The sequence below is a fragment of the Geotrypetes seraphini genome, chromosome 3 (genome assembly GCF_902459505.1).
Source record: "Geotrypetes seraphini chromosome 3, aGeoSer1.1, whole genome shotgun sequence".
Lineage (NCBI taxonomy): Eukaryota > Metazoa > Chordata > Amphibia > Gymnophiona > Dermophiidae > Geotrypetes > Geotrypetes seraphini.
The window spans coordinates 188998387-189020512 of NC_047086.1; the positions used below are offsets into that span (position 1 = coordinate 188998387).

The 22126-nt window shown below is 42.9% G+C and overlaps 1 protein-coding gene across 2 annotated transcripts in view; it reads left to right on the forward strand.

The window, feature by feature from the left end:
- The window catches only part of COPZ1 (COPI coat complex subunit zeta 1), a 74284-nt gene extending 65322 nt beyond the window's left edge, over positions 1 to 8962 (forward strand). For both annotated transcript variants that reach the window (XM_033938270.1, XM_033938269.1), the window contains exons 8-9: positions 6479 to 6517; positions 8217 to 8962. In XM_033938270.1, coding sequence (XP_033794161.1) covers positions 6479 to 6517; positions 8217 to 8264 — 87 coding nt within the window. In that variant the 3' untranslated portion in view covers positions 8265 to 8962. The remainder of the gene's footprint in view (positions 1 to 6478; positions 6518 to 8216) is intronic.
- The last annotated feature ends 13164 nt before the right edge of the window (positions 8963 to 22126 follow it).

A 22126-nucleotide genomic window follows, 5' to 3' on the forward strand; every position in this document is an offset into this window, starting at 1 on the left:
ATTTTTAGTTTTATTTTTCTCAATTTTTTGTTTTTACGTTATGACGTTAATTGTGACGTCATCACATTTCAGAGTACTCGCGCAGGATTTCCAAAGCTTCAGTCGCCATTGCTCCAGCCACTATGACCGGTGTTGTTATCCAGAGGTTGGAGCTTTCGTTTATTAAGATTTCTTCTACGATATGTCTCCAACCTGGATTTACCTCGATGTTTCAGCTCCTGAAGAAGTTTGCGAAACGGAGCTCTGTTGAGCTGAGACAACCATCTGTTGGGAATCAGATAAGTCCAATGAATGAACTGAATGGCCTATGATTTGTGAGCATTGTGTGTTGGGACTTATATAAGAATTTTTAATGAAATATTTTTCTTACATCTTTTTAGAATTTCTGCATTTTAGCACTTTGTACTTTTGATATATATATTTTTGAAACTTATTCATTCAAGAGGCGGGGCTTTTTTGAGCTGCTTTTCTGGCCCTTTATTTTGCTCTTAAAGCCTTTCACTGAGCATTTATTTACATCAATTATTTATCATTATAGAGACCGAATGATTTACGGGGTAGGACTTATTAAGGTTTTTTTAAACCTGGTGCTGGTCACCTATGAGTTTTCTGCCCGAGGCCATAAATAGTTACTAACGTATTAAACTTAGGCCCGTACTGAGGAGTCTCACGTTTACTAAGGGCTCCTTTTACAAAGGTGCAGTAGCGGTTTAACGCGCATAATAGCACTAGCTGCTACTGCCTCCTTTTAAGCAGGCGGTAGTTTTTGGCCAGCGTAGGGGTTAGCGCATGATGAAAAGTTAACCCCGCTAGTGCGCCTTTGTAAAAGGAGCCCTAATTCTTATTTATTTATAGCTAGTAGATGTTCTTTGAGAGCTCCATACAGGGTACTGGCAATGCTTTTTTGTTTTGTTAGGCTCAACATTACCACCCTGATCTAGCTACAGACAATAAGTTGAAGGCATGGCATGCTTACCCACTTTCCTTGTTGGGACACATAGCTTTATATAACATGATGATGGTGCTTCAATGGCTTTGCCTGTTGCAAATGCTGCAACTTATGTTGACACAGAGGCATGCTACCCAACACAATACTTCCCTGTCTGCTTTTCTGTGACAGGGCAGACAGGCCCAAATACCACTGTCTACTTTGATACTACCCAGGGATCAGGGCAGTTTGGAATTGCTGAGCTTGTCAAATTACTTTTGAAGCCCTGATAGTGTAGAGTTGAATCGGAGCAGAAGCAATCTTCTAAGTTCCTGTCCCATGCAGATCCACGTTCAAAAATGGCTGCCGTAAGTTCCAGCGTCGGTCCAGTTGTGGGAACTTGAAGCAGCCATTTTTGATAGAGGATGGTACTTTTTTTTTTTTTTTTGTAAATCTTTATTCAGAACTTATACAAGCGCGCACAAAATGTACAATCAGATATGACACTCGTGATCTTTCCTCCGCTAATAAGAGGTTAAAAATCATTGTGTAAGAGGAAACATCATTTGCCAATCGGATTTTAGGTTAGGCAGTATGGTGTCAAGCATTGGCAATAAGATGCACCTGGTTGGCAAATGAGGTGAATATGTTTTGTGCATAGTTGGGCTATGGACAGCAGTTCTCACACATTCTGAGTACTGGATTCATTAAGTCCCATCCGTGCAATTGGAGGAAGATGATTTACATTAAAAGAAAAAAAAAAAAGTGTGCAAGAAATAAAAAGCTAAATGGAAAAAGGCTTAAGGAATTTAGCTCCAAAGGGTACAATCTAGCATACAGAACAACAACTTTGAAATGAGAAGAGCAGTAAAACTGCTCGAACCCTCATTCTAATGACTCTGGGTTGGCATCAGTTAAGCATTTCTAAATTGGAGCTCATTAAACTGCCTACACGCCCATTCACTTCATCTCTTCTGATTTTTCTAACATATGTCTCCTCGTGTTTTGTTCCAGCCGACCTGCTGTTACAGCAGTTTTGCTTTTCAAATTAACATACTTGCCCATGATGCTTTGCTGAGAACAAATTAAAAAACATGGTCTTAGATTGATGGCCTTGCAGAAACAGATTCTCTGATAGCTTTGCTCTCAGCTAGCTCCAGTGTAGCATATACTAATAGTAGCCATATTGGTCCTGAAAGGGCTGAATTTTTTTAATAGGTTTGTAGTTCTTTTTAAAGGCCCATTGAAAAAAAAAGATTTAGTATGGGCTTTGTGATTAGATGAAATAGGGATGCAAATCCTCTCACTTCAAGATCTGGGTGGCTTATCCAGGGGTCCGCAAACTTTCATGCGATTGACCACATAGAGTATTTCATATCCAAGAGGATAGGAGGGGATGGTGTCTCCCCCTTCAAAATAACTGAGGGGCCAGGGACTGTCTAATCTGAAATCCTGACAAAAAAGGAAAGCAGCAAGTAGTGTTCTCTAGGGCAGTGTTTTTCAACCTTTTTTGGGCAAAGGCACACTTGTTTCATGAAAAAAATCACGAGGCACACCACCATTAGAAAATGTTAAAAAATTTAACTCTGTGCCTATATTGACTATATATAAAGTAATTCTCTTGAATAGGAATCAAATAAACACAAAGAAAGTATTTTATAATTACTTTATTATGAAATATTAAGTAAACAGAATAGTGAAAAATTATAAAATACTTTATTCAGTGCGAAACCTGGGCCTGTTTGGCTGAACACAAAGCTGATATTCTGGCTGGAATCGAAGAAAGACACACACGTAGCTCTTCGTCAACAGCTCTCAGTCTCTCTCTGTATTTGGTTTTTATAGCATACAAAAATAGACAAATATACCCTCCATCCTTTTTATTAAACCACAATAGCAGTTTTTAGCGCAGGGAGCTGCGCTGAATGCCCAGCGCTGCTCTTGACGCTCATAGGCTCCCTGCGCTAAAAACCACTATTGCGGTTTAGTAAAAGGTGACCATATTGTAAAATATAGACAGCAGATATAAATTCAGAACTGTGCATAGTAAGTGAAGGGAAGTTTTCATCTCTGGGAATTTACCCAGTTAACTATTAAGTTATTTGGGCAAATTCCTTTGAAAACTGTGGTAATACTGCCTCCACTTTGCTAAATTTAAAATAAAATCATTTTTCCTACCTTGTCTGGTGATTTCTGGTTGCACTTTCTTCTTCTGACTGTGCATCCAATCTTTCTTCCCTTCTATCAGCCTGTATGCTTTCTCTCCTCCACACCTCATTCCCTCCCCCAACTTTTTCTTCCTCTCTCCCTGACCTTTCTTTCTTTTTTTCTGTTTCTCTTCTTTCCTTCTGTTTCCCTGCCTGCCCCCTTTCTTTCTTTCTCCCTGCCGTTCCCCAAGCCACTGCCACTGCCGCTGCCATCGGGGAACAGGACCCACCAATGGATAACAGGCCCCAAAGCCGACGCCGACGCATGCTCTCCCTGACTTCAATTCTGCAATCGGAGAGGAAGTTCCGCCCAGCCAGGCAGCGATTGGCTGGCCCGAACTTCCTCTCCGACTGCAGAATTGACGTCGGGGAGAAGAAGACTTATCGGCTCGATAGATTAGATCGCCAAGACAAAGTGAGTCCTGGGTGATCGACTCACTTTGCCTTGGCGAGCTACTGGCGCCCCTGCCTCGGGCCCCCTGTCAGCTCTGGGCCCCTGAATGCAGGACTGGTAGTACTGCCCTGCGGCACACCAGGCAACATCTCGCGGCACACTAGTGTGCCGCGGAACAGCGGTTGAAAAACACTGCTCTAGGGTATAACAGATAACTCTATCCCTTGTTTTCCCCCTTTTTCCCAGGATCTATCCCTGATGAGTGGGAGTATGTGATGTACTTTTCCACTCATAACCCCTGGGAGTATGTGATGTACTTTTCCACTCATAACCCCTACATTCTCCTCTTCCCTTCTCATTTTATTCATACCTCTTGTCACCTGTAAACCACTATCGCCTCCCCATTCCCCTGAATAAGACCTACATTGGGTATGCTCGCACCAAGTGCTTCAGTCTTGAAGTGGAGAGCAGCAACACAGACCCTTTCTCCTGCAATCTCTGGAATTCAAACATCCACACAAGCTTTCAGAACTGCAGTTCGGGATCAGGGAGACACACACACACACTTCTATTCTTGCATCATCAAGAGTGGGGAACGCTACCACCCCTGGTAGCCATGAGTGTATAGCAAGGCTGAACTCCGATCATAATGCATGGAAGGGCAATTCCTCTTATCTTATTCCTGGAGCCTTTCCACTTTTCCAGTGTAGGAAAGGAGAAGGAGGATCTGAGCAGCCAAAATGCTCAGCAGGGACAGGCCACTGAGAATGAGAGCTAAATGCACTAAACAGGATTGGTAAGACCACATGGGTCCACTCAGATCCAATTTTTGTCCGATTTTAAAAGAGCTATTGATGAAGTAAAAATTTTTGCATGCAAATGATTCGCGTGGAGGTTTGTTGTAATCCCCATGTCTCCCATCTGATCACTATGAGAGTGACTCACACATGCGTAGAGCCAGCAGGGAAGCCTGCTTCCGCTCAGCTGTTTGGAGCAGGAAACTTTTTTTTTTTTTTTTTTTAATGAACACAGATGTGCGTGTTACACATGCACAATAACTGTCTTATTAAAAAGAAAAAAGTCCCCCTCCCCCACACACATCAGTGACAGCTCTCCCTGACATCCTGCTGATGAACTGGCACCAGGGTCCAACCCCCCTTCCCGTACCAGCAAAACTCGGCAGGAGGGATACCCATTTCCTCCTACCAGTGGAGGCCCCCTGCACCAGGCGCAACCCCCCCTCCACGAACCATCTCCTACCCCCCCCCCCCAAAAAAAAAAGGCAGGAGGGATGCTTACTCTCTCCTGCCACCAGATGCTCCGCTGAAACACACACACCCCCGGTACCTTTTTCGGAAGTTGGGAGCAGGAGAGAAGCACAGTCCCTCCAGCTCCAAGGCCTGCTGATCCAAAATTTTGGGCCTTACCTCTTTGGTGCATCATGTGATGCGGCCTTAGGCATCTGAGCTAATCAGGGCTTTAAGGTTCTCACTATGCATCACATGATGCACTGAGGAGGGAAGGTCCACCATTTTGAATTGGCAAGCCTTTGAGCTGGAGGGACTGTGCTTCCTTCCTGTTCTCAACTTCTGAAAAAGTGTGTTTTGTTTTGTTTTTTGGGAGGGGGTTAGGGAGCATTCGGTGGCAGGCGGGAGTGGGTAATCCGTCCTGCCTATTTTAGGAGGGGGGACCTCCGTTGGCAGGAGGGGAATGAGCATCCCTCCTGCTGAATTTTTTTCTCACACGGGGAGGTTGGGGTTGGTAAGGCAGGAAGGGCATCCCTCCTGATTTTTGCTGGGGGGGGGGTTGGTCGCAGTGCCGGTTTGTTGGGGAGATGTCGGAGAGGGCTGTCATGGGTGGGGGGGATTTTTTATTTTTAATGGGGCAGATATTGTTTGTGTGTAACACACAAAACATATCTGTTCCCATTAAAAAAGTTTGGCATGTTATAAATATTTTTGTATTGGTTGGATAGGTCAGAGATTGGTCTTGACCGGTCGCTTTTTTCGGATTGCTAAAGGCAATCACTTTGTGCATCGGGAAGCCATGGAGAGCATCAATCGCTCTGCTAGTTTACATAGCATTTCAATATTAATGAGTTTATTTGCATGGTTGGATCGGAGAATGAGCGATTGTGCAGAAAACCACACGATGAGCCATTTTCTGCATCGGGTCGGTAAATGCGATCATTGCTAAACCAGTCAAAACTAGTTTAGTGATAATCGTTAGACGATCGCTGACTTTAGTGCATCTGGCCCTGAGGCTTTTTATTTCAGCTCACAGTATTCAGGTTAAAATATCCAAGCTGCAGGAGAGAATAGGGAGAGAGAGACAAAGTAGAGTGCAAAGGCAGATTTCTCCATGGGCTGGATTTGGTCTGGGGGCAAGAAAAGCATGGAGGGCCAAGTAATGTTGCTGCAAGGGTAGCAGTTTGATTGGCATTTCAAGCTTGTTGGTGTGAATCCCATGCATTCTGTTTCTGATGTGTTGGGATTTGATGACATTAGTATACAAATGCTGTTTTGTTTTTGACCACATCAGATAACTGAACCAGTGCAATACATTAGTTATGGGAAAGTAGAGATATTCATTGCAGTCTGTCAGATGATGTTTAAATGCAGTGGCTTTAGATTTGGGAGGGAACATCTTCCTCCAAAAGCTCTGCATGAAGATCAGTTTAACTCTGATCTTTTCTACGGCTGAATACTCTTTATATGGAAATTGGCACATGGGGACAGAGGATAGAAAGCTAATGTGAAATATATACTCTTTAACAATATATGGTATGTTAAAATTTTCTTTTCTTTCAGGAATATAGAAGTACTGTAGACATACATTTCTAATTTATCAACCTGTGGAATTGGTGATAGCTCTTGTCCCTTTAGCTAATGAGTTAGTGGTCCTTGTCACTTTTAATCTGACTTTCATTGTCCTTTTTTCTGTTTTCAGGGCGATGATGTTCCACTCACAGAACAAACTGTATCTCAGGTGTGTGGGGAGCTCTTCCTTATCTTCCCTGTTTTCTTCATTAACGTCTGCTTTCCATTTACTGAAGGGTGCTCTTTTGACATTCATTGCATCTTTCACCTCACCATTAAACCATGCTGGCCGTTTGGCTGTCTTTTGACCTCTACTTTCATGGAGTATATTTTAACTGTGCTTCCAAAATGGTCTCTTTAAATGTCTATGACCTGGCAGCTGTTCCTTTTTAGGGTTTTTTTTCCCCCCCTAACTAATTTTCTCAGTCTTCCTTTTATTTAAAATTTAAGTGTGATAGCAGTAGGCTTTATTGGTGTTTTCCTTCCCCGTAATGACAAATTTGACTGCATTGCAATCACTTGCATAGTAACCCCACTATCACTAGACCCTGTTGAACAGTAAGGACTAGGTATGGTCAGTTCTTGGACAAACTGATCCACAAAGCAGCCATTTATGGTCTCCAGAAACTTACCTTCTTAGTATGTCCTGACAGTTTGACATTAAATTATTAATACATAAATTGATAGGGGGGCAGTGAGGACACAAGTCATCAATTATCAGTTGTTTATAGTGCTGGTTCACCAGGGCTGAACTTAGATTTGGGAGTGGAGGAAGAAAATTGAGAGCCATTGGTAAGTTTTGAGAGAACCCCACTGGTAATATTTTGAAATCGCCAAAAGGGATTTGAGCAAAACATGATATCATTTTGAAACAATATAAAAATTGGTTTGAAAATCACAAGTATGGAAGTGCAATAGATCATGAGTATTCAAAAAAACAACAAAAAAAAGCTACTCTGTTTCTTTGTCTTTATTTTTTATAACTTTTTAAATTAATTTTGTTATAGGTATGTGATTGGTCAGCCTTTTGATATCTCACTCCTCCAATCCCATAATCTGAAACCCAATAAAAAATATTGAAAACACTTTTAAAAAAATCAGGCTTAATAGAACCATTCTCTGTAAATAACTGAGTTAGGAGTATTCTTATTACTTGATAGTTACCTCTATAAATAAAAAAATATATCAAAGCTTTTCTTTGGAAGAAGCCCACCACATCAATCCATTCCAAAGCCACTCAAGGCAGACATCTGATTCTGCTCATGACAGATGATTATTCAGTACTCAAAATGTCCAGATGCTCCAACCTGGGCCAATTGGTTTCACCCACAAAATGGTCTGCTTCAGATTTCAACCCCAAGGCAGAATAATTTCAGAATTCAGTCATGTTTAAACTGAAAAAAACAAACCTTACATTGATTCCTCTCATGTTTGAGTTGAAAAGTGCTGAACATTCAGGCTGTGAATTCTTAAGATGTTTTCTTAGTAAATATCAATAGGGGAAACATGTTTCTAAGGCAACATGACTGTCTAGGGTGTGTTAATCTAAGATGTACTCCACTGGAGGGAGTCTTTATTTTTAGATAATTGAATATGAATGTATTTGAAAGATGCATGAATGGACAGCCAGTGTGTAAATTTTGACAGCTGGCACTGCTGCTTACCAGCTTCAATCTCTTTTAGTGTCTGTTTCCTTGTGTCTATTGTGTATGCTGCTGTAATTCTGTGCTTTTGATTTTGGACATCAGAACTATGCCTATAGGTATGCAGTGGGATAAAATCAGGCCTAGATGACCCTGAGAAAAAATTGGATCAAATGCTAACTGTATCAGCCACAGTCTAACACCAACTTTTCATTCCTTCTACAGGTCCTGCAGTCAGCCAAAGAGCAGATCAAGTGGTCACTGCTCCGATAGCAATAGACCAAACCATCCAATACCCTGTACAAAAAATCCATTCCATGCTACTGTGATATGACTCTTAAGTTCTGTAGAACTTTGTGTGTTAGACTGACCTCAATAGGATTTGGTCACTTGGTTGTTGTCAAGGCCTCCATTCCTGGTTCCTCTCTGCTCCATTCTACCAAGAATTTCACTACTTGGTCCCTGTTGAACTTTGTTCTTTGTTTCCATCTTATGGGAGTCGGACCTTTAGCAACTGAATCTGGTACTGCAGATTCCAGCATCTGGTTATGTATACGTATCTGTTTTCGATGTCATCTAGTGCTGCTTTTGGACTAGCTGGTGCTTCTAATGATGATTAAATACATTGTACACAATAGCTGAGCTCTATAGCACCCTGTAGTTTCCTTGTTCCATTTTATAATTCCAAATTATGGAGTCCAAAGCATTTCACTTCAAGGTAAATGCCTTTACTAGAATCCTATCCAAATCTCTTCTTGTGGCTAGGGGGAGGGGAATCTTATGCTCCTTTTATATTCTAATCTTCACTGGTATGGGGCAGAGAGCTTTTACAGTTCTGAATAGCCTTAACAGAAGTTAACAGTACAAATGATACTTGTGTAAACCATGTATTTATTGTAGAATCAATATGATTACACTGGTAACATAAGCATCCTTGTGTCAATTATCCTGAAATAAAATCATTTTGTGTACACAGCTGGCTGATGATGGGAAGGGGGTAGAAGGACTGAGCTGCCTCTAGAAGGTTATACGTACTAGTGTACCTCTGGATAAGGTGTGCTTGCCTCTGTTGAAGAAGAAAAGAGATCAGTGTATATACTATGCATAGTAAAGAAGCAAAGGAGTGGAAGTCCGTTTTAGAGAATGACACGGGGAAAAAATTTGTCCCCGTCCTTATGGGCTTTGTCACCGTGAGCTCGGTCCCCGTCACTGTCCCCGCGAGCTCAGTCCCCGTCACCGCTCCATCCCCTCAAACCTAGAGAGAAGATTGTTCTTTAAGTAGAAGGAGTTAACCAAAGTGTTTGGGATTGGGGAAGGGGAGGTGGGGAGGTAAGGAGAAAAGGCATGGGAGATTGATAGGGAAGAGTCAAAAGGGGATAGCGATTCAAATATTTTTAATCTAGCCTCTTCCCCAGCATCTTCTCCACACTCTCTCTTCACCAGTTCCCTTTAGGCTGCTTCAACATCTTCTCCTCTCCATCCCCACCCCCAAGCACCCTTCACGCGGTCCAGCTTCTCCCTCCCTCGGCTGCTGGAAAAGTCTCCTCTGATGCAACCAGAAACAGGAAGTTGCGTCAGAGGAGACTTTTCCAGCAGCCACAAGCGATGCGACTGCAAGGCTCCCGCTGCAATACAACGCATAGCCTTATAGAAATTGCCACGAAGAGAAGGTAAGGGAGGGAGGGAGATATACGGCCGGCGAGAGAGAGGGGGCTGCTGGATCACGCGCTCGTTCATCACGCATGCTCACTCCTTTAACTGTGAAGACAATACCATTCACTGCTCCACGGGGCGGTGAATGGCCTTGTCGCCGTACTTGCGGTGACTTTTTTTTTGGGGGGTCACCATTTCAGCGGGTTACCCGTGGCTAGCCGCGGTTAACAACCACCGTGTCATTCTCTAGTCCGTATCATGCCTTCTCTGGATGCTGGGAAAATCAACACAACAGTATTTCCTACTAGTTTATGGTTTATTCTACTTAATATACCACCTTATCAATAAAGGGCAAAGCAGTTTACAAAAAATGTAAAACAAACCTAATTAGAATGTATAGTTACAAAGAAAGTGGTAAACAATGAAAAATACATGTAAATATTACATACAAAAAACTGGCATTGTCACAGGCTGTAGTCGCTCAGGCTTAATCCTTAAGAACAGTCCTGAAACATCAAACTTAGGTATGTAAAGTTCATATAAAGCTGCCATCCTAGAACAAAATTACTGGAAACAGAAAATCACAACTCCAGTGTGTACATTCACTTTTGACATAACTATATATTAATGAAGGAAAAATATTTTTCCTCTTGCTCAGAGGTAAGAGTGGCTCTAGTGTCATGCTGGGACAGTGGCTCAGTAAGGGAGACATCTCTCCAAGTAATTAATGCTATACTGGGATGCTAGTTCTGTACCAGTTCAAAGGAAACCTTAACTAAACAATGCTACAAAGAATGAAATCCAGTTGGTAGAAGGTGAATCTTGGAAAAGTACCCCTTCAGCCCCTGAAAATTTGGAGGTGGTGTGTGTATGGGGGGGAGGGGGAATGTATAACAAAATAGTGGTGCATATGTATATGTCCTTCTCAGAATCATCTTTACTCTGATGTGTTGAAAATGGGGTATGGCTGAGACACCAGATAGGAAAGTTATTAGTAGGAGATAGACCAGACAGACACACCTACCTACCTACACACACACACACCATACCACACACCTAAAAAGTAAGCTAATAAATTGGATATGGTCCACAGTTCTCCAGCACTCCTAGACTAATTTTTTATCCTGCATTGTTTGTGTTTCCCAATAAATGAATGTCTTGTCATATGCATGAGCAGAGTTTACAGTTTTTCACCTGTTTTAAAAGCACACTATCTCATGGCAAGAGGAGGATGGACTGGCCATCTTTCCACCCACACCTGTGTGCCCATCCCTCTAGAATAAAGAACTAAGAACCCGTGGTCCCCACAGTCTGCCTTAATGTGTGGCAAATCTGTCCTCAAACACAAAAGATTTAGCTTTGGGTGAGTTCCGAAATGTTTTGAAGTTTAAAAAAATAACAATAAATTACTTAACAGAATGCGAAGATGCCAGAGCTAACAAGCTGTAGTGTTATCGCTCACTCCATGAAGAAATGGGCAAGGGATAAACTTTAATAAAAATGAAAACTGGACTGCTCTAAACAGCAAATGAAATAATGTGAACAAGGAGATGTATACAGGGAAAAATGATCCTGGTTACAGGTATGAGGGCATTTCAAAAAGTAACAGCAAAGTGACAGTATTTAATGAAACGAACACCCATGGCATTTCAAGCTGTGCAGGGAAGATACATTTTTAGAGGAAGGGTTGACACTATCCAATAGATGGCATGGCATGCTTAATTGGTAAGGTACCATATACAAAATGGCATCCACCTTAGCTGCTTGCATGGTAGAGGAGCAGCTAGCAGGCAGCAGATTTTTGTGGTCAGAAGAATGCTGCAACAATGTGGCGATGCCTGTATTAGCGAGAGAAGAGTGTATAAGTGGGTAGATGTTTAAAAATGGATGAACATCAATCCTTGATGAAGAACGCTCTGGTCGTCCCAGCACTGCCGTCACTGATAAGTAGGTTGTGCTGATACCATTATTTGTGAAAACAGGTGTATTTATTTATTTTTTTTAAGGTCCAAATTTTTTTTTTTTTAATATTCTTCATTTTTTCATCTAAAAAGTGCAACAAATATTAACACTTAAACTTATACAATATCACTTGAGTATCTATTCTTAGTAATTTCACAATTAAAAATAAATTCCTTCCTCCCAACCCTATTCTTACACATGTGATTACATATATATATTGTTCTTTATTAATCCAACCCATCAATTTATAATTAAACTTTCTCCCCCCCCCCCCTTCCCTGTACAATTATATCATCAGCTTGGGAAAAATGATTATTCATTTATTACAATATTCTTTTAATGGTCTCCAAACCTCCTGAAATTTATTAAAATTTCCTTTCTGCAATGCTATCATTCTTTCCATCTTATACATATGACACAGTGAATTCCACCCAAAACTGTAATTTAATCTATTCCAGTTTTTCCAATTAAACATAATCTGCTGAATGGCAACTCCTGTCATAATAGGTAATAATTTATTATTTGCAGAAATTTGACTTTTTTTCCTCATTGACATTCCAAATAAAATAGTATCATAGGATAGAGCCACAGGATTTTCTAACAAACAATTTATTTGAAAATGAGACAGTAGAGTTTGAATTGTGTTCTTGCTTTTATTGGTAGCCAGTGGGATTCAAGGTACGACCACATTACCAATGCATACCTTGAATCCCACTGGCTACCAATAAAAGCAAGAACACAATTCAAACTCTACTGTCTCATTTTCAAAGTAACCCACGGCACGGCACCCAGTTACCTAAATAACCGTTTTCACCACTACCTCCCACCAAGAAGAAGAAGAACACAGAACCTTTTCACCTACCCTCCACTCAACGGTACTCGTCGTAAGAAACTTTATGACAACCTCCTGGGGACACAGGCAGCTAAAATAGACTCTGACATCTCAAAATTACTGACCAAAACAACAGACATAAAAGAGTTCCGCAAAGAAATAAAAACATTACTGTTCAAAAAATATCTCCCATCACTCTAACCACCACCCAATGAGCTCCCAACCAACGACTTCGGAAATACCCACCTATATCATCTTTTTATCTGTGATCTAGAATGTACTGTAATTTCTTCTACACTACACCCGATTTAACCGATCGAGTTGACATGTATTACCTCTGTAAAATGCATTATCTTCTGTTATATGTATTATCTTCTGTAATAAGTATTATCTTCTGTGAAACTGTAGTATCATAACTCATTACTGTTCCTGTAACTTTCTCTTATCCTGAAATGTAACTCTACTGGAATGTCCCAGATATTTTCTATATTGTAATCCGTCTAGAACCACAAGGCACAGGCGGAATAGAAATCCCTAATGTAATGTAATGTAATTTGGCCCCAAATCGATCTCCAAAAAGCCAAAAGAAGTTCTGGCCAGGGAATTGGATGTCAGTATCGGATCCATCCATACCATTATCACGGAAGTTCTCAAGTAGTTCAAGCTGTGTTCATGGGGTGCCTAGGATGCTGACAGATGATCATAAGATAATTTGTGTGCAGTCTTCCACAGCCTTTTTGGTGTGGTATAACGCTGAAGGAGAAGGCTTCTTGGCTTGTATCGTTACAGGGGATGAAACCTGGATGCATCACTATGAACCTGACAGCAAGAGGCAGTTTTCACAATGGCATCACGCATCATCTCCAGTTTAAGAAAAAGTTTAAGTCCCAACCCTCTGCTGGAAAGGTCCTGTTCAATCTCTTCTGTGATATGAATGAACCAATTTTGGAGCACTATCGGGAAAAAGGTGAAACACTGAATAGTGCCCGATACAGTGTAATGGTGGAGAATTTGCTGAAGCCAAAAATATGGAGCCATCGCAGAGGACTTTTGTCTTCATGGTAACACCAGCCACTTGCAATTCCTTGCTGATGCTGCTTCCACTAACCAGTCATTGTTGAATAGAAAACTGTCAACAATCCAGGACTGATGAAAATGCTACTCTTACCAATGGCATGTGAAGGCAGACCTTGTTGACCATGATTAATAACCTGTCTATACCCCTTATTTTAGAAGCAAGGGTGTTGGGAGTGCTCATGCTTATATTGATTTGGATTTATTTACTGCCTTTATAATGATGTCGACCTGAGCATAAAGCAGACTATTGAAGGAAACCATACGACGGCAACAGAGAAAATGACTGCAGAGAGACTATATGGCCTATCCATTTCCTTGGCGATTATGTGTGCTGCTCATGCTTCTTGAATTAAGGTACAGGCTTTGTTTCCACGAGGAGGCTGTTTCATGCATTCATCACCCTTTCTATGAAGAAGCATTTCCTTAGCCAACACCTGAGTGTGCCCCTTTTCACCTTCATCTTGTGCCTTTGTTGCAAAGCTTTCTTTCAATTGAAAGAGACTCAAGTCCTGTGGATTTGTGCTATGGTATAGTATTTAAACGTTTCTATCATAGCTCCCCTAAGTTGCCTTTCTTCCAAGGTGTGCATACAGTATTGCGATATTTAAATCTTATTCCTTATGCTTTTTGATGAAGAGTCCATTTGGTAACTACCAGAGTGAGATGCAAAAGAAATCCTGGCTGGGTCTTCTGTGGCCTGTGATGGAGGGAAGACCAGAATGCTGGGGGTTAGGTCAGGAGGTAGTTGAATTGTTTTTCTGTAACTACACAAACTAGAAGGTACTTCAAATTAAAGGAGTTGGTCAGGGCCAGTGCTGGACATGCTGAGGTCCAGGGCAGAAATTAAAGAGGGGGAGCCTAATCCCCTCTCTGCCCTGCCCCCCCCCCCCCCACACACACACACACATCTCCCTACCTACTATTACTAGACACGGAGTAACTTTAAATAATTTCACACACAAAACGGACATCCTCACCAAACACACAATAGATCACAAATTTAGGCCCTCCTTTTACTAAGCTGCGGTAGAAGTTTCTACCGCAGCCCAGGGCAGTAAGTGCTCCAATGCAGCATCAGTGCATTTAGTGTTCTTGGCTGCGGTAGAAACCTCTACCACAGCTTAGTAAAAGGGGAAGGGGTAGAAAGAGAAATAAAAAGACAAGATTTGATCTGGGAACCCCAAGAAGTCAAACCAAGCAAGTACTGCAATATGGGAGATTTAAAAAAAAGAAAAAAAGCATTTTCTTTTGTACTGAACACAATACAAAGATGCATATTTCCCAAACCTAATGTATTCCAGTTAACATACAGTAGATAGAGTATTATTTTTAATGTATTATTTGAGCATTTTTAATTTTTCCATCTCTTTTCTGCTTTCCTGTTTTTCTTTGCTAATTCTATTTCCAGTTGCTATGTCTTTCTCTCTTGTTCCATCCTATCATCTGTCTTTCATATATTGATCTTTCCTGGCCACTCAGGTTTCACTCTTATCTATTTTCTCCTTTCTAATTATCCACTACCTACCAACTTCCCATCTTTCTTCACCCACTAGCTTTCCTATTTCCCACATCATGCCTTCCCCAGCCTTGTATATCCTTTCATCTTTTAACAAATATCTATTCTTCATTCCTATCTCTCTCTACTCACTATCTTCCTCCCAGCCCCTTGCAACTCCCTCCTTGGCCTCTTCCACATAATTCCACCATTCCCTACATTTTCCCTTTACTCTTGTAGCCCATCATCAACTCCCCCCTCCCTCCTCCCCCCCATTTGTAGCTTGACATCTCACAGTCCTAGCAGTTTCCTGTTCCATCTTTCTCTGCCACCCCCTGCTCCCATGATCCTGTATCTTGTCTTTTTCTCCTAAGTATGGTACAGCATCTGTCCTTTTCTCTTGTTATCCTTTCTTCTGCCCCTGTGTTCAGCATTGCCACCTTTCCATCAGTTCCTCCCTCCTGTTACACAGTAGCTCTCTCTGCCTCCACCCCTACGGAGCAGTATCTATTCCTCTAACTTTCTTTCTACCCACTCTCACCCCCTCCTCTGGTCTACTTTCCAACATGTCTGCATCCTGCCCTGGTGAAAATAGAAAGCTATGTCAGGGAGTGGGACAGGCACAGGAAAAGCTCCAGGGCCAGCTGCAGGCAGTAACACCTGTTTAAAAAATGTTTGAAGGTAGATCAAGAAAAGGGGAAGTGAACAGATTCTGGATCATAGGCCCCAGGACAGCTGTTCTATTTGTCCCTTCACCTCACCTAATGCTAGCCCTGGTCACATGGGTATGTGAAAATCTACCTAGTGCACCCTCAAAACATAAGGGAATGGTTATAGAGGAGGCAGGGAATACTAACAGACTGTATTAATGGAAACTGACACTGTTCTAAGAGGATGGCTGAGACATAAAGAAGGAAATTTTAGTTCTAAGAGGATGGCTGAGACATAAAGAAGGAAATTTTAGAAAGGATGTCCAAGTCTGTAGGTCACATGTAGAACAGGATCTGCCCCACCAGCCTTATGCTAGTTTTATGATATAGCTCTAAGATGCATTAATGCTACTCTCACTTCTTATAATTTTAGTGCTGCTGTCTTTTCCTGCCATGATACATGAAACCTGGATGTGTAATGTAGTTTCTTACAAGCTGCAACCAACTCTGCTTATCTGTATAAGCCTTGCTACGAGTGGTCCTTGCTCTTGCAAAGACATTTTCTCTCTCAGATGAGCATGGTTCCTTTTTCTACCTTCTATGACCACCTCTGTATAGGGTTACCGTATTTGCTATGTCAATATAAACGATGTCACCTGACCCCCCCTCCCATGTCCCACCCCTGTCTTGCTCCTAAATTGCACAGACTCTCTCACTCCAGCCCCCTATCTGGAACACCCCAGAGTCAGGTATGGCTTTTATGAATCTTCCCTGTCCCCAAAACCTTCTCTGGCACTGCAATTTAAAAACTCTGGGCAGCCGGCGGCGTTGAACCTCCTGCTCTCATCCTGCCCCAGAAGCCTTCCCTCTGCAGCATTTCCTATTTCGGTATATGCGGGACGCTACAGAGTGACTACTTTGGGGTGGGAGCTGGACTGGAGAGAATGAGTCCAAAACCCGGACACACACCCTCCAGTCCAGGAAACCGTCCGCACACCCAGACAGTCCTTTAAAAATAGGGCATGTCCAGGTAAGTCTGGGCATCTGGAAATTCTACCTCTGTACCTGGTATTAGGTTATGTCCCCTATTGGTCACTTCACCTCTCCTCTATGACCTTGTGGGCGTTCCTTTGGACCCTTGTGCCTGAGTGAGCTCAAACACACTCCATCTTGTCTAGGAAGCACATTTGCTTCCTTCTCTCCCCTTGGAACTGAGCTTGTCTTTTTACCTTACATATCCAGCCACACATATTCATTCATACACCTACCTCTGCATCTCGCCTCTGGAACTACCTTACCTACCTAATGATTTTCCCACCTCAGCCATAAATCCTTTTCTCTCCCAGATTTCTACCTTCATCTACTACTGCAGTATTCAGTACTGTGGAGTCTCTTACCTTAGGGCAGGGTTTCTCAAAGCATGGTATGAGTATCCCGGGGGGTATGCGGGCCACTCATTGGGGTTACGCAGGCTGACCACTGCCCATCCACTCACCGCTGCTACTCGCCCACTACATTTACTTACAGCCCTGTTGATGCTGCAACGAAGGGAAGGGCCAGGCGCTTGCCCACAAGCCTCCCCCCAACATCAATTCTGATGTCAGAGAGAAGGTCCGGGCCAGCCAATCCAGGACCTTCTCTCCAATGTCAGAATTGATGTTGGGGGGGGGGGGGGAGGCTTGTGGGCACGCGCCTGGCCCTTCCCTTCATTGCTGTACCAGTGGGGCTGTAAGTAAATGTAGTGGGGGGGTAGGGGGGAGCAGATGGATGGGCAAGCGGTGGACTGGGAGGCGGGGAGGAAGAATCAGTGGAGGGTCAGCTTGGAGGGGGCAGGCAGGCTTCAGCGCGGCTTCAGGGGGGGGAGAGGTAGTGGGCACTAAGGACATAGGAAGGAGGCACTGGGGGCACTAAGGACATGGGAAGGAGGGAGGGAGGGACTAGAAAGGGACAATTGTTTTGAGCCTAAGTGCAGAAAGAAAAAAATAAATGAAAGAGAGGATGCACAGTCAGAAGGAAGTGCAACCAGAGACTCATGAAATAACCAGACAACAAAGGTAGGAAAAATGATTTTATTTTCAATTTAGTGATCAAAATGTGCCAGTTTTGAGAATTTATATCTGCTGTCTGTACTTTGCACTATATTTGTCTATTTTTCTATAGTTATTACTGAGGTGACATTGCATATTTTTTTATTTTTTTTTATAAAATTTTCATTCTTACAATAAATGAATAGCATAATATTTAATTTATAATAATTATAGTTGTATGTACAATATCATATCATATATATTGAATCCCTTTCCCCTGTTATTTGTTTTTTCATTTTTTCTCATATTAATTTCTATATTTCCCTCCCTAACCCTATATTATTATTATCAATGTGTTAAGATATCTGATCTTTAGAATATTTTGTCAATGGATCCCATATTTTCTTAAAATTTTTTATATTTCCTTGTTGTAATGCCAATATTTTCTCCATTTTGTAAATGTGACACACCGAGTTCCACCAGACTGTATAATTTAGCTTGGTATAATCCTTCCAATTTTGTGTGATTTGCTGCATGGCAACTCCTGTCATCTGCCTTGACATCTTTGGAACCCCCCCCCCCCCCCAATATAAATGATAATTAATATTTTCTCTGCATACTGTGTGCTTTGTGGGGTTTTTTTTTAAAAAAAATTTTGTGGTTACCATTATGTATTAATAAGATTATATTGTATATGAAAAATGGATGGGGTCTGGGGTGGATTTGGGGCAGAGTTTGGCCAGGGGTACTCGGTTGGTATTTGTTAGGCTTAGGGGGTACTTGGCTTGAAAAGGTTGAGAAACACTGCCTTAGGGCAAGAAGTTCCTGAGAGTGGGCTGGTGTGCTAAGTTTATACTCTTTGGAGCTATGTCATATCTGCTGTAAGAGTCCATAGCACACCCACAACCTGTTCTAAAATATACACGATACAAATGTCCAAGTTCTGGCTTACATCCAACATAAGCATCCATTTTGCAAACTGCAACATCCAAACAATAGCTGGGGATGGGTTTGTGACAACAACAAAACAAAAAAACCATACCCAAACAATCTGCAGCTCAAAGGTGAAAGACCAAAACAAAGGAAAAACTTCAGATACGATGTACAAGGTCTAAAAACTAATTCTTTGTTAAATAGTAGAAGATTCAATGTGCATTCAAAAATGAGTAAGAGTAAATAAAAAATATATATTTTTTTTAAATTATGGTTCTCAGGTGTGAGTCCACAGGACCTGAGACGGTCCGTTTTTTGGAAAACACTCCTTCCTCAGTGGTCCAAAATTTGGATATGCAAAGACAAAGAGAACCTGACAAATCGAGCAAAGCCTGGAGGGTGTGTGAATTCTCTTACCCAGCAGCAGCGCGAAGTGCTTGCAGATAGCGAAAATGAAAGTGTGACAGCAGCAAAATATCCATATTATAAAATGTCTATGTGACCATCGGTGTGGAGGAGTAGCCCTAGTGGTTAAAGCAGTGGATATAGAGATTGCAGGTTTAAAATTTTCCATAGCAGTTTAAGGGGGGTGGGGGGGTGGGGGGAGGAGGTTATTATTATTCTGAGCTCCTCAGGAACCGAACCACACTGACTTCTCTTACTCCATCCTAATTGCAGTGTATCGCAAACTGTGTGCTATGGCGATTCCAGGTGTGCCGCCAGACGCCAGGGAGGAAGAGCGGCACTGGCTAACTGCCTACAGGACGTGCCTCGTGGCAAGAGGCACATCCTCAGGGCAGAATTAATTCGAGGGCCCCTAGGCACACAAGTACACTGGGTCCCCCCTAGCTCTGCCCCACTCACATCCTGCCCCCTGCCCCCATTTATTATCTGTTTTCTTATTTACTTCTTTATTTCCACTTGTATTTCTTTTTTCTTTTATTATAAAATTTAAAACATACAACAAAGATTACCATACCAGTGCCAGTGTACAGTTTTAGTTCTATGCAAGCCCCAAACATCTCTGGACAAAACCCCCATTCCTTCTCTTCCCACCTACTTGCCCAGGACTTTAACTCTGAACCCTTTCCATACATATATAAAAGTGTTCAAATGCATTGTAAAGCAGGAATACTATCCGAAACATAAGTCTGTATTAATAACCAAGTTTGCAACTCTTCTCAACTGCCTCACTCTGTCATCCAACTTTAATCCATATGTATGTATATTTGAACAACCAAATCTGGTACATTCTACTCCATGTATGTTAATTTGTAACAAAACATCAAGGCAAGTGGTCCACCAAAGAATCCAACGTGGAACAAAAGAAGATCAGCAGACAAGGAGATTCAAATCAGGTTTATTCAAGGTGCTCCCAAGAACCATGGCTGATGCATTTCGGCAAACATGGCTGGTCAATGCTAACAGAAAATCAGGACACAGAACCACCCTCACCCAGTATGGAATAAATAATCTTAAACTAACCCTCCCCCCTTTTTTTTTTTTTAAACCAAAAGCATGGGTGAGGTTTTTAGCGCTGGCTGGCAGGCTGAATGTTCAGCTCTGTTCCGATGATCATAGGAATTCTATGACCATTGGAGCAGTGCAGAGCATTCAGCATGCTGGCTTGTGCTACAAACTGAAGGAAGGGTACAGTTTAGGGGGTGAAGAACTTATGTGCACAACAGAAGAGCGGGACTTGGATGTGATGATCTTAAAGTGGCCCAACAGGTTGAAAAGGTGACAGCGAAAATTAGAAGGATGCTAGGGTGCTTAGGAAGAGGTATGGCCAGTTGGAAAAAGGAAGTATTGATGCCCCTGTATAAGACTCTGGTGAGACCTCATTTAGAATATTGTGTGCAATTCTGGAGACCACACCTTCAAAAAAGATGGAGTCGGTCCAGAAGAAGGCTACTAAAATGGTGCGTGGTCTTCATCATAAGGCGTACAGGGACAGACTTGAGTTTCAAGTTCAAGTTTATTAAAAATTTGTTATCGTGCCTTTTCAAAATTACAAAGCGGCTTTACAATAAAAATCCAAAAATCCAAAACCAGGGTAATACAGACTCATTAAAATTAAAAGCTAATTAATAACTAATAAAGACAAGCACAAAATCTCACAAACCAGACTGACATGAAAGGAAAAGGGTAGCACTACAATAAATTGAGAGAAAAGAACAATTAAGGAAAAAACAAAAGGTATGGGGTACTAAAATTTTTATTTTTTTTTATCTGAGCTGCTATCTAATATAATAAAATGGTAGGACGCGCATGCGCACTAAAAAAATCGTGTTCCCTGATCCCGTCGCGGAAACACGATTGCGCATGCGCTGGTTTTACGTCACCGCACTCTGTTCCTCCTCCACCATGCCACGCCAGCCATGCCCACCGCCGGCCTCGAGCTCCTGGGGGCCCCATGTCCGGCACCAGCCTCGAGCTCCTCGGGGCCGGCGGCGCGAGCCGCCCGGCCGGTGCTGAGGCCCCGCCTCCCGCTTCCGCCCTATACGCTCTTCAATTCCTCCAGGCAGTGGCAGACCAAACAGGACCCAATCGGACACCAGGGTTCTACACACTCGCGGAACCCAAACTAATGTTCACAAAGAATTAATTTTTAAGTTCAGCAGACCCCAAGGTAATGTTGTGGCCGAAGTTATTTTTTAAGTTCTAAGCCACTGTGCAAACCCCCCCCCCCAACTGGAGATCGCCGCTCTCCCCCCCTCCCCCCAACTGGAGATCGCCGCTCCCACCCGCTCCCACTGTGCAAACCCCCCCCAACTGGAGATCGCCGCTCTCACCCCCCTCCCCCCAACTGGATATCGCCCCCCTCCCCCCCCCCAACTGGAGATCGCCGCTCACACTTGCTCCCACTGTGCAAAACCCCCCAACTGGAGATCGCCGCTCTCCCCCCCCCCCCCCAACTGGAGATCGCCGCTCCCACCCGCTCCCACTGTGCAAACCCCCCCAACTGGAGATCGCCGCTCTCACCCCCCTCTCCCCCAACTGGAGATCGCCGCCCTCCCCCCTCCCCCCAACCAGAGATCGCCGCTCACACCTGCTCCCACTGTGCAACCCCCCCCAACTGGAGATCGCCGCTCTCACACCCCTCCCCCCCCCAACTGGAGATCGCCGCTCTCACCCCCTCCCACTGTGCAAACCCCCCCCCCATGGGAGGATGCGCTGCAGCAAAGTGCTGCACAGGTACTGGAGGGGGAGAGACATATCGCTTCTGCACCGGTACAAACATCCCTCCAGCGTTGGCACTCACTGCACGTTAAACAGGCTGCTTCGGGCTTTCTCCTGCAGTTGAGTCCCTTTGCCGCGTCACTGATTACGTCATCAATGTTGCAACAGAGAGCCTCAACGGCAGAAGAAAGCCGAAGCAGCCTGTTTAAGTGCAGCGAGTGCCAACGCTGGAGGGAGGTTTGATATTAAAGTCTTGCTAGGAGGGTCGCAGAGTCAGCGGGGGTTGGGCTGGGAGGGGAGAGAAGCGTCGGTCCTGCTTACTT